This window comes from Pseudophryne corroboree, assembly GCF_028390025.1.
Source record: "Pseudophryne corroboree isolate aPseCor3 chromosome 3 unlocalized genomic scaffold, aPseCor3.hap2 SUPER_3_unloc_6, whole genome shotgun sequence".
Classification (NCBI taxonomy): domain Eukaryota; kingdom Metazoa; phylum Chordata; class Amphibia; order Anura; family Myobatrachidae; genus Pseudophryne; species Pseudophryne corroboree.
This window is the reverse complement of record NW_026967552.1, coordinates 2,113,044-2,126,913: the sequence shown is the minus strand read 5'-3', so window position 1 is coordinate 2,126,913 and position 13,870 is coordinate 2,113,044. Positions and strand designations below refer to the sequence as shown.

The following is a 13,870-nucleotide window of genomic DNA, read 5'->3' as shown; positions in this document are numbered from 1 at the left end:
TCCTGTCCCTCAGTGGCGGGGGTTGTTCATAGCGGATTGCTGCGAATAATGAGCAGTGGGCCATCGGGCAGGTGTGGGTGTGGGTGGGCAAGGAAAGCAGTGTATGTAGGCAGGACCTGAAAAATGTATATGCAGGCGGGTGGGCTGGCTGGGTGGCGAGACGTGGCGGCCGTGACCTATGATATCCGCACGACTAATACTCTAAGAAGAGCCCGGGACAACAGTTCACTTTGAAGGTGCAGGAAGATGCTCTGGCTCCGCGGCACACCTTGCAACTGCTCGCGGCACACTAGTGTGCCACGGCACACTGGTTGAAAAAGCCTGCCTTATAGGTTAATCCCTGTGTGTGTGGGGTGTCGGTACGTGTGTGTCGACATGTCTGAGGCGGAACGCTTCTCCAAGGAGGAGGTGGAGCAAATGAGTGGTGTGTCCCCGTCGGTTGTGCCGACTCAGAAATTGGATGGACATGTGGCATATGTTGAATACAAGTGTGGCATCTTTACATAAAAGGCTTGATAAGGCTGAATTAGGGGGGACATCAGGGGGTCAATCCTCGGATTGGACCGACTCACAGGGCCTGTCGGGGTTTCAAAAGCGTCCCTTAACACAAGACACTACTACCGGCACGGATTCTGATTCCAGTGTCGACTATGACGAAGTGCACCCTAGGGTGACTAAAACCATTCAGTGTATGATTGTGATAATAAGGGATGTGTTGCATATTGAGGATGAACCCTCGGTCCCCGACACAAGGGTACACATGTTTAAAGGAAAGAAACAGATTATTAATTTTCCCACATCTCATAAATTAAATGATTTCCTTGGAAAAGCTTGGGAGACTCCGGAAAAGAGACCGCAGATCCCCAAAAGAATTTATATGGCATACCCCTTCTCTAAACAGGACAGGGAGATTTGGGAATCACCCCCCACTGTGGACAAGGCCCTGACGCGCGTGTCCAAGAAAGTGGCGCTACCGTCTCCTAACACAGCGGCCCTTAAGGACCCTGCAGATCGCAGGCAAGAAACTACCTTAAAGTGTATTTATTCTCATACGGGTGCTGTGCTAAGACCGACAATTGCGTCTGCATGGGTGTGTAGCGCAATTGCAGCTTGGACAGATGAGCTGACAGATCACTTTGATAATATGGATAAGGATACTATATTCTTAACTCTAGCCCATATAAAAGACGCAGTCTTATTTATGAGGGATGCTCAAAGGGACATTGGATTGCTAGCTTCTAGGGCCAATGCCATGTCTATCTCGGCGAGAAGATCCTTATGGACTCGCCGATGGACGGGTGATGCGGATTACAAAAACATATGGAAGTACTACCCTATAAGGGAGATGTATTGTTTGGGGATGGGCTGACGGACCTGGTTTCCACAGCTACAGCAGGTAAATAAATTTTTTTACCATATATTCCCCAACTGCAAAAGAAAGTACCACCCTATCAGATGCAGTCCTTTCGGTCGCACAAGTCCAGAAGAGGTCAGGGATCCTCTTTCCTTGCCAGAGGTAAGGGCAGAGGCAAAAGAGCACCTGCTTCGGCAGTTGCCCAGGAACAAAAGTCCTCCCCGGCTACTCCAAAACCCACAGCATAACGCTAGGGCTCCCCTGAGGGAGTCCGCACCGGTGGGGGCACGTCTTCGACTTTTCAGTCAGGCCTGGGTCAGATCAGACCTGAATCCCTGGGTGTTGGAAATAGTTTCCCAGGGTTACAAACTGGAATTAGAGGAGGTGCCCCCGCGCCGATTTTTCAAATCAGCCCTACCAGCTTCCACATCGGAAAGGGATGTAGTGTTAGCTGCAATTCAAATGCTGTGTATACAGCAAGTGATAATCAAGGTTCCCCTGCACCAGCAGGGAAGAGGTTACTACTCAACCCTATTTGTGGTCCCGAAACCGGACAGTTCGGTCAGACCTATTTTGAATCTGAAATCTCTAAACCTGTACATAAAAAGATTCAAATTCAAAATGGAATCACTCAGAGCGATAATAGCCAACATGGAGGAGGGGGAGTTTATGGTGTCTCTGGACATAAAGGATGCGTACCTTCATGTCCCCATATATGCCCCCCATCAGGAATACCTGAGATTCGCTGTACAGGATTGTCATGACCAATTTCAGACGTTGCCGTTTGGACTTTCCACGGCCCGAGGATTTTCACCAAGATAATGGCGGAAATGATGGTGGTCCTGCACAAGCATGGAGTCACAATTATCCCATACTTGGACGATCTCCTGATAAAAGCGAGATCAAGAGAGAAATTGCTGAGCAGTGTGGCGCTCTCTCTGAGAGTGCTCCAGCAACACGGTTGGATTCTAAATCTACCGAAGTCACAGTTGATTCCGACAACTCGACTACCGTTCCTAGGTATGATAATGGATACGGAACAAATGAAGGTCTTCCTCCCAATAGAGAAAGCCCAGGACATCCAGAACATGGTCAGTGACCTGCTAAAACCAAAAAGGGTGTCAGTTCACCAATGCACTCGAGTTCTGGTAAAAATGGTGGCGGCCTACGAGGCCATTCCCTTTGGAAGGTTCCATGCAAGGACTTTTCAATGGGACCTTCTGGACAAGTGGTCCGGGTCCCATCTGCACTTATATCGGAAAATAACTCTGTCCCTAGGAGCCAGAGTGTCTCTCCTGTGGTGGTTGCAAAGTGCTCACCTGCTGGAGGGTCGCAGGTTCGGAATTCAGGATTGGATCCTGATTACCACGGACGCGAGCCTACGAGGATGGGGAGCGGTCACACAAGGAAAACATTTTCAGGGACTTTGGTCAGACCAGGCGTCCTGTCTACACATCAATGTGTTGGAACTCAGGGCCATTTACAACGACCTTCGACAAGCGGGGAGTCCTTTTCGAAACCTACCGGTTCTGATTCAATCAGACAGTGTCACAGCAGTGGCTCATGTGAACCGCCAAGGCGGGACAAGAAGCAGAGTCGCGAAGGCGGAAGCCACCAGGATTCTTCGCTGGGCGGAAAATCATATAAGCGCTCTGTCGGCTGTCTTCATTCCAGGAGTGGACAACTGGGAAGCAGACTTCCTCAGCAGACATGATCTCCATCCAGGAGGGTGGGGACTTCATCAAGAAGTCTTTGCAGACATAACACGTCTTTGGGGAACTCTTCAAATAGACATGATGGCGTCACGCCTCAATAAAAAACTTCGGAGGTATTGTGCTAGGTCTTGGGACCCTCAGGCAGTGGCTGTAGACTCTCTAATAACACCATGGGTGTTCAAATCGGTCTACGTGTTTCCTCCTCTTCCTCTCATCACAAAAGTGTTGAGGATCATAAGGCAAAGAAGAGTACAGACGATACTCGTTGTCCCAGACTGGCCTCGAAGGGCCTGGTACTCAGATCTACAAGAGATGCTCACAGGAGATCCCTGGCCTCTTCCTCTGAGGGAAGACCTGTTGCAACAGGGGCCCTGTGTATTTCAAGACTTACCGCGGTTACGTTTGATGGCATGGCGGTTGAACGCCGAATCCTAGCGAAAAAGGGGATTCCGGAAGAGGTCATCCCTACTTTAATAAAGGCTAGGAAGGAGGTGACGGTTAAGCATTATCACCGTATCTGGCGAAAGTATGTGTCTTGGTGTGAAACCAAGAATGCACCTACGGAAGATTTTCATCTGGGTCGTTTTCTCCACTTCCTACAGACAGGAGTGGATATGGGCCTGAAATTAAGCTCTGTTAAGGTACAGATTTCGGGCCTCTCAATTTTCTTTCAGAAGGAATTGGCTTCTCTTCCAGAAGTCCAGACTTTTGTAAAGGGAGTGCTGCACATCCAGCCTCCTTTTGTGCCTCCAGTGGCACCGTGGGACCTCAAGTGGTGTTGCAGTTCCTAAAATCACACTGGTTTGAACCGCTTAACAAGGTTGAGTTGAAATTTCTTACTTGGAAGGTGGTCATGTTGTTGGCCTTGGCATCAGCAAGGCGAGTGTCAGAATTGGCGGCTTTGTCACACAAAAGCCCCTACTTGATTTTTCATGTGGATCGAGCTGAATTGAGGACACGACCGCAATTTTTGCCTAAGGTGGTTTGTTCATTCCATGTGAATCTACCTATTGTGGTGCCTGTGGCTACAAGTGACCTGGAGGATTCCAGATCCCTGGACGTAGTCAGGGCCTTAAAGATTTAGGTAGCCAGGACGGCTAGTATTAGGAAAACAGAGGCTCTGTTTGTCCTGTATGCTGCCAATAAGATTGGCGCACCTGCTTCGAAGCAGACTATTGCTCGCTGGATCTGTAATACGATTCAGCATGCTCATTCTACGGCTGGATTGCCGGTACCAAATTCGGTTAAGGCCCATTCCACTAGGAAGGTGTGCTCTTCTTGGGCGGCCGCCCGAGGCGTCTCTGCATTACAACTTTGCCGAGCGGCGACTTGGTCGGGGTCAAACACTTTTGCTAAATTCTACAAGTTTGATACCCTGGCTGATGAGGACCAAGCGTTTGCTCAGTCGGTGCTGCAGAGTCATACGCACTCTCCCGCCCAATTGGATGCTTTGGTATAAACCCCATGGTCCTTACGGAGTCCCCAGCACCCTCTAGGACGTAAGAGAAAATAAGATTTTAAACCTACCGGTAAATCTATTTCTCCTAGTCCGTAGAGGATGCTGGGCGCCCGTCCCAGTGCGGAAACTCTACAAGACTTGTATATAGTTGTTGCTTAAATAAGGGTTATGTTACAGTTGGAGTCGGTCTTGGACTGTTGCTGTTATTGTTCATACGGTTAACTGGTTTTGTATGATCCAGGTTACGTGGTATGCTTGGTGTGGGCTGGTATGAATCTTGCCCTTGGATTTCTAAATCCTGCCTTGTAGTGTCCATCTCCTCTGGGCACAGTTCTCTAACTGAGGTCTGGAGGAGGGACATAGAGGGAGGAGCCAGTGCACACCCATAGTCAAAGTGCTTTTTAGGTGCCCTATCTCCTGCGGAGCCCGTCTATACCCCATGGTACTTACGGAGTCCCCAGCATCCTCTACGGACTAGGAGAAATAGATTTACCGGTAGGTTTAAAATCTTATTTTATTTTGTTTCATGAAAATTCATATGTGTATAATGTATTTTACTTCCAGCAGATGGACACACAAGCAGGAATATCTCAGAAGGACATCTAATGTTTTCCCCGGATTGTGACATAAAAGATAATGACAGTAGACAGGATATAACCCCAGGAGATAACCCCATTACCCCAATTATACATCCAGCTCTATCAGCTGATCCCTCCGATCCTGGGGAATGTTCTCCTGCTCACTCTGATATTGGTGCATCTGTTACAGCTCTGACAGTAGACACAGTGTTTCCCTGTTCTAAAGATGCCAACTGTTTTACACAGAATACAAAGCTTATTACCCATCAGTCAGCTAAGGCAGGTGAGAGGCCATTTCCATGTTCTGAGTGTGGGAAATGTTTTACATACAAATCAGAACTTGAAAGACATCAGAGAAGTCACACAGGTGAGAAGCCATTTTCCTGTTCTGAGTGTGTGAAATGTTTTACACATAAATCACATCTTGTTACACATCAGAGAAGTCACACAGGTGAGAGGCCATTTCCATGTTCTGAGTGTGTGAAATGTTTTACACATAAATCACATCTTGTTACACATCTTAGAAGTCACACAGGTGAGAAACCATTTTTATGTTCTGAGTGTGGGAAATGCTTTTTACAGAAATCAGATCTTGTTACACATCAAAGAAGTCACACAGGTGAGAAACCATTTTCATGTCTTGAGTGTGGGAAATGTTTTTTAAGTAAAGCAAATCTAGTTTCACATCAGAGAACTCACACAGGTGAGAAGCCATTTTCCTGTTCTGAGTGTGTGAAATGTTTTACACATAAATCACATCTTGTTACACATCAGAGAAGTCACACAGGTGAGAGGCCATTTCCATGTTCTGAGTGTCAGAAATGTTTTGCACATAGATCAGATCTTGTTGCACATCAAAGATGTCACACAGGTGAGAAGCCATTTCCATGCTCTGAGTGCGGGAAATGTTTTCGCCGGAAATCACAACTTGTTACACATCAGCGAAGTCACATAGGTGAGAAACCATTTTCATGTTCTGAGTGTGGGAAATGTTTTACTTGGAAATCAGCTCTTGTTAGACATCAAAGAACTCACACAGGTGAGAAACCACTTCCATGGTCTGAGTGTGAGAAGTAAATCAGCTTTGTTTCACACAATAGACATCAAACAGGTGAGGAACCTTTTTAATCTCATCATCACCATTGCCATGCATTTTCTCAAATTCCTGTCCTATTTCCTATGCTTTTTTCAATATGCATGCTGCTACTGGGTGAAACATTCAGATGACATACCCTGGTCTACCACTGCTATGCAGATAACCTGTCTTTCTCTAATGTCCTAGTGTATACTGGGGTGGTATAAGTACCATGGGGTATAGAACGAGTCCATTAGTGTGTACTGGCTCCTCCCCTTTATGCCCCTTCTAGCAGTCTCCGTTTAGAAAAATGTGCCCAAGTTGCCGGGTGCATTCTCTGGAGCTCCAGAGAGTTTTCTTCAAATTTTATGTCAGTTTATTATTTTCAGGCAACGCTGGTTGGCACTAGTCTGCCTGCGTCGTGGGACTTAGGGGGGAACCGAACCAACTTAATAAAGAGTTAATGGTTCGTATCCCCTGACAATGTCTATAATATTTATCCTATTTAAAACACTCTAAAAGGTTAGGAGACACAGTACGCAATTGGCGCAAAAAGTACCGCAAGGGTACGCCCTTAGCGTAGCAGACGCGGTGCACAGGGTGTGAACACAGGCGTTGCAGATACTTACAGAATTAAACTAGAATAACTATACCTTAAGGAATGTACTTATACTGTAAACCTTTGTGCAGTGCTAATGTGTAGATGTAATGCAATGTAACCTTGTTAGCTTAAAAGCTGTATGAGCGGCTGTGATGCTCTGAGAACCCTTTAGCAATATAATAATCAATCAAATACCGGTCTAAGGTTCTAACGCCTTTAAGGAGAGAATGAACGTTCAATTGCAAAAGAATAAACAATACAAGTTATACACTACCAAAATAACATAGACTCTAACAGGATTACTACACGTTAAAACACAATATTGGCATAATCACATTTAAGGGGAAGGAGAGAGAGAGAGAGAGAGAGAGAGAATGGCTTACAATAACAATAAAGACAATATGGTTGCAGAGAAACTTACACATGTGAGAAACAATCGCTGCGCAGTTAGTCAATGCTGAGAATCTTTGTGGAGAGAATACTTGAGCTTACCCAGGCTGGCTGTCCCTATATACACAACACCCAGCAACAACACAATGGTCCCTACAATACCGCATGGGACAGAAGCTAGACTCCATTTTGGGAAAAACTCCCATAATTCCAAAGACTGCAACACATGGTTCAAAGGGGGAGGAGAAAACACCCAGCAGCAGCCATCTTCTACAAACCAACTAATTATATTCCACATTCCAATCCAACTTCCTAGAACCATCTTATTCAATTTCACATTCCAAACAAACTCAGTTTATTGCATACAGTCCATTTTATATGAACCATCACAACACCAGATCACAATGTAACCACAAGTATCAGCCTGCCATTACTACAAGCACATGACTACAGTAACAAAAGGAAGTATGTTTTGACTTCAAATCTTCAGCAAGATGCATCATGTAAAACTACCATAATCTGTTATAAATCACCATCCATAAATGGATACCAAGAATGCTATGCCACAGATTGTCCACTGTTCCAATTCATCACAGACCTCACAGAGTATCAACACAAACACCCAACAATCACACAACTGCACAAGCATCACTAACCTTAAGCCACTTGTATCTCCAAACCAACCACTCTATACCAATCACTTCACAACTACTCTACCTCAAACACATATCTAAACTATTCTATGCCATTAAGCCATGTGAATTCTATACTTAGCCTTCGTAAGGAGGTAAGTCCTAGTGATGATCCAGCCATGCTTCCAGGTGCTTTGTAGCTGTGTGTAGCTACAGTACATCTGTCCTCTGAGACCACAAGCAACTGCACTGATCTCTTCTTTAGCCAGGAACTACTTTCCTGTTTGACTAGTTCCTGGGGGAGGGGTCTCTCTTGCACGATTCAGTTACTATTCTCTTTGCATATGCTGATCAGGTTCAGCCCTGAAAACTGCTAACATGGTTGGCTTCAGTTCCCTGTTCACTGTATCATTCATTGTCTCTAACAAAGTGATTTTAGCTTTTATACATGTAATCATATCTCTCCGCTGCAATGTCCCACAACTTCACAACAAGTATCAAATTAATCTACACACCAATCTGCTTGTTTCAATAGTAAACATGACAGGTGTATCTGGTTCCGTTCCAATAATACACATTCATGACATTAATTCATTAAGTAATTTTAAATCTCCATGATGTCTGGTGCTTGATATTATTATAATTATGTACTGTATGAAATAAGTGTTGAATCCATCTCTGTGCCATGTCTGTGTAAATGCGTGTGTTAACATATATTGCTGTGCTCGCTGCGCATATTTGCAAGTATAGCGACTTAAATGTGTGCAGTTTGTATGTTCTCTCTATGTAATATTTTTGACTTTGACAGTCCACCCTTTGGCAGCCACCAATAACTGCCACTTCCTAAAACATTTCAAAAAGAGAAAAATATATGTCATATGTAAATACATTTCTATGATTGGGTAAGGGAGGAGAGAAGAAGGTGAGAAAAGGGTGTGACCTAGTGAGATAGCAGAAGCATGTGTGTATGAATCCATGTTTGGGGGGTCATGTATCATCGTGCCGTACGTGTTTTAAATCAAGCTTCGAGGTATTGCGAAGTATACATTTGAATTCCTTCTTATCCCGTATTAAGGGTCTGTGGATGGGCTGTCAAACTTTACCTAGCTCTTTTCGGCTTTTGGTTGCAACAAAATGGGGGAGCACATTTTAGTTGATGATACATGAATGGGGGAGGTATGTGAGTGCTGATATCTGTGCCTGTATTCCCTATCGACTATGTGTGTTATTACCTGGAGGTTGTAGAGATGAAGATAAGAAACAATTATGGTAAATGCAGTGGTATTCTATGTGAGGTTAATATACATTCGTTGATTGGAGTCTTGTCTGATGTCTTGTCTTGATGTACATGTTGACTGTAGTCTCTTTGGGCTTTTGTCAAAAGTGCGAGCAAAAGCTTTGTCAATGTCCATAGACTTACAAAAAATGTTGGGCTAGCGTAAAATTAACGTTACTAGGGATAAGGGGGTCTATGGCATAGTCCATCTGTTGTCTGCGTACAAGGTTGTCAAATTCTTCTTTCAAGCGGATGTCAAATTCTTCTTTCAAGCGGATGTCTTTTCACCTTGGAAAGAAACAAAGGAGAAACGGGTGAAAGAAACGGACCGTGGAATCACATTTTCATCACAACAGTGTCTCTATCGTTGGGTCATAAATCAAATCCATTTTGTTATGCGATACAGTCATTACTTCAGGCGGTACTTTTCCAATATAACACAATCCTTCAGAATTTGGGGCAAGCCACTTATACGCCTTCCTCCCGCATATGAAATATGCATCATCGGTGAGGACATATGGGACCGAGTAGGACATAACCATATTACACATTTTCCATATGAAATCTCCTAACCCTAACTCTCCCATCTGTCTAGTACACGTATCCGTTTGTATGATATGTGCACAGTATCCTGGTGATACCTCTCCAACTCTCATGATCCTATTTCCCAAGGTGTACCTATATCGGAAAGATTTTCCACTACCGGCTATGAGGCGTATAAGCTCTATATTTGTAGGCATTCTATCGGCTCTATATGAAAAGGTCATGGTTTTGTTATTCCATGACACTTCCCAATTTCCCAGCTTTCGGGGATTGGAAATGTTAAAACACACTAAGGACCTATCCACATGGTATTGGTGGAGCTTCAAACTAGGAGGACTAGAGATATTAAACCTCTTGTCCACCGGTCTCCCACCACTTAACTCAAGTACCTCCCCTATCGTTAAAGGAAATGGTACTAGTCCTGGCTTGCTGTGGCCTTGAGGTACTTGAGAGCATACCCAACAATCTGTCTGATTTAACACTTTACCCACTAAGGAGTGATAGTCACTCAATGGGTGCCGGTCCATGTTAATGTTAAAACTGGACTGACATTTCTTGATGCACCCATCCTCTACTACACTGTCACAGAGTCTACAGATACAGTTCTCTTTTCAGCTAACAATCCTTCACAATGTTTACAAATAACATGGCTGCTAGATCGTTTCCGGTACTCGCCTTTGCTTGGTGATTGTGTTGTTATTGGAAATTTACACCTCCATCTTTGTCATCAGAACCTTTCTGGATCCTTTCTCGACCTCACTGGTACTCTCACCGAAACAGACTGCTCTGGTCAACATCAGGGTCAACATGAAAACACGGATCACAGTCTCTTGAGGCGAGTCCATCTTACAGGAGGAGAAAAGGAGAAATTTGTAATGGGGGTACAGGAAAACAGTTTGAGGGGGAGAGAAACTTGTTACGATAATTAGTTCTCTAGTCTTGTTGTTCTTCTTGTTCTGCTGTCATCTCAAAGGTGCTGTCTCTCAGTCTTCTAAACATTCTGGTGATACAATATTTCTTCTAGCTCAGTGCTCTTTCTGTAAGGAGAATAAATCTTGCATTACCATTTATCCAACTAATGTGTGACATACCATCTTTAAAACATGAGAACATGAGAAAGAAGAGAGAGAGAGAAAAACAACGAGAGAGAGAGAGCCGTTCGTATATATATGCATCACATAAATCAACAATAAACAACAACAGAAAAAAAAACATTTTTCAAACATCTTTTTTCCTTCAGGAGAGAAAAAAACATTGTCAGATCTTCCGTTCACCATCAGGCTGTCACATCTACATGTCCAATGGTATCCTTGCATAGTCTCTCCCACCAGCATTTCCATACCTACACTCTGTATCTGGCCAGGATACATCGATGCTGGTAGGTCATACTGGGGTTTGGTAGACTTCTGCAAGGACCAAATAGCTATGTGATATTTGGGTCCTGCCGATGAACATCAGAGATGGGGAAAAGAACATTTACAGATAAATTACAACGTCTACCCGGCCGTCCTTGTGCCTGCAAGGAACTGACCTCCCATTTCATTAACTGTAACCTCAGGCTTACTATCAGTCCTAATGATCACCTTTCCTGATTGCATGTTACAGGTGCGGCCCAAACTCCTTCCTATGTGGTCTCTGATTACAATTTGGTGTGTCATAACTTTGCTCATATCTTTGTCTAGGGGGTTTATATGAATTTGGTCTACTTCTTGATCTACAATCTCTTGCAAAATGACCTTCCTTCTGGCAATTATAATGCCTTTTCACCTTTGACTTACCCACAGGGATCTGGGGCTTCTTTGTTTCCCTGTGCTTGATGATGTTTTGCTCATGCCCAACAGCGGAGTTCCTTAATGCAGTTACTGGGTTATTTCTCCAGTTAGGTAGAGAGGCTTGTATACTCGTTCTTAATACTTCCTTTAAACCATGTATTAACACCTAAACTGTTACTTTCCTGTAGTGTACATTTGTTTTAATATATTGTTCACCCTGACAGGATTTTGTTCCATTATGCTGTTTTGTGCTAACTCTTTGGTGTAAGATGCATTTGTCTGTGAGTAACATACAATACCGTACTTACCTGTTGACACGACCTCACCTGACCCTCCGTTAGGGGGTTCTGCTATTGCCTTTACCAACTTGGCCGTGTCCCTCTGGGTGTCTCGTATGATGACTGCTGGGTAGAGTGTTGACATCGTGTTGGTTTCACCTTCTCACTGGTAATCCTGAGGGGAGTTTAACATGGGGTGCGACTTGCACAGGTTAACATTTGTAATTTTTACTCTTTCATTTTTATAAACATTATTACATTTGTTACTTTCATTCTTAATATAGTTACTAAGTGCATTTTTATCGTACACCATTGCGCCATTCTCTGCAGCCATAATCCTCTCCATTGCCATGTCTCTCCTCCCAAGATGAGAGTCAGATATGTAAGTTAAATTTCTTTGCATTTCACTTTCCTGTTGCCACAATTTTAAATCATCATAATGTCTAATCCGTCTCTTTGCTGATTTAATGAGACATATCCTTCTCCTTAGATTTTGTAACACATCTGGGCTAAAACTGCCCACTCTTGTGAACTTCTCCCCGTCATGCACAGTCATTCTTTCCCATTCATCACATAAAACCTCTGTGTGTGGACCGTACTTCTCACACATTACATACCTTGCTGACCCGATTGGCCGGTTTACTGAATAAACCCGAACCGAGGTTGATCGTCCCCTACCTGAACAACTGACCCCCATACCTGCAGGTGTTGCTTTCACTACCTCTGACCTTCAAATCAGTGTCTTCAGCGAACCCTTACAAAACTAAGATGTCCGGTGTAGGCCGACGGTGGCAGTTTACCGAGTACTCCACTCACTCGCCCACGCCGACCAATACGCCCACACACTGCCCTAGCGCTGGCGTACTCGACCCAGGGCCCCTGCGACCTGAACCGCTATTTACTGGAACATGTGAGTGTGATCCGCAGAGCACTTAACCCTTTCCAGTAACTATTGGTTGTTAGATAGTTCCTGAGTGACCAGCGAACCTCCCTTAAAATAAAAAAAAATTACACAAATCACGTTAGAATGTACAAATAGCGTTTATGACCCCTTTCGTACGCAAATGGTACTGGGTCAGGTTAATAACTAATGCACACAATTATGTGCGGTACAATCGTTCTGCACATAAGCAACTAATCTTATGTGCGGGGCGACCAACGGAATCGAAAATTTCGGCTGCGAATTCCTTTAGCCAGAGCTTCAATGTCCTATATGGGTTCCGCACCAACCCTTCCTGGTGTTGTGCTACTTCTCTCTATAGCGGACTTCCTCGTCTGCTGTACCTAGACCTCCTGGTCTGTGCTACAATAGACCTCCTGGTCTGCTATACTCTAATGCTCTTATTTCAATGTTTAACAAGGGATGCCTCCCAAGCCACCATGCACGTCACTTACATGTATGTACCTCACGAGAACTCGACTTCCTGTGGTTCAACCTCAAAAAAAATTGTAGAAACTTATATATACACACACACTCACCACATGTAGACTTTAATTGTATTTCTGCGCAGAAATTCCTTTCATTCAGTAACAGTCTAGACCAGATGAGTCGCAAATTGGAGAAGGATCTATTAGCTTAAAATTTTGGACACTAAAATTGACTTGCGCTATTTATCACGTTGCTTCCTTTTCACCTATTTAAAATAATACTATTGTGTGATTTGTATTATGTGGGCGTACCCAGACGCTCCGTTGCATCGGCCCTCGCGTTGCGTATGCTCTGTCCTTGTAAGGACACTTGTACACAGACCAAGTACGTTCACAGTAACACACTACACGTTTATCAATGTGAATGATCTTTAACTGTAATCATTCACTATACACCACCCAAATCTCCCTTGTATTCTTAGGCGAGACTGTGTGAGTGCTTTTTACAATTATACCCTTAAATATTACTTTTTATCTTTTTAACTACCAATAGCAACAAATCTTTCTTAGCACGTTATCAATGCAAATGGCAAACAGGAAGGTGAGATGTGAAAATTACACAAATGAACATGCAATTCTAAATTTAATCTAATAACATACATTGATGTAAGCACACTCATATAGATATTACATATAATTACCAATCACTATTACTTATGATTGACTATGATATAGATTAAATAAATGCATAAATAAAAAAAATAAAAAAAACTCATTAAATGATGATTTCTTTTTGACAATGGATGGCTGATAATTTCCTGAGTCAACT

The 13,870-nt window shown here is 43.7% G+C and overlaps 2 protein-coding genes across 2 annotated transcripts in view; one reads left to right on the top strand and one right to left on the bottom strand.

The window, feature by feature from the left end:
* Positions 1 to 13,870, bottom strand: part of LOC134984503 (zinc finger protein 585A-like) — a 593,603-nt gene that overhangs the window by 43,321 nt on the left and 536,412 nt on the right. The window lies entirely within an intron of this gene.
* Positions 5,260 to 6,217, top strand: LOC134984514 (gastrula zinc finger protein XlCGF17.1-like; the record flags this gene model as incomplete). Its single annotated transcript, XM_063950081.1, has 1 exon — positions 5,260 to 6,217. A coding segment is annotated over one exon (924 nt), but the record flags the coding sequence as incomplete, so codon positions are not given.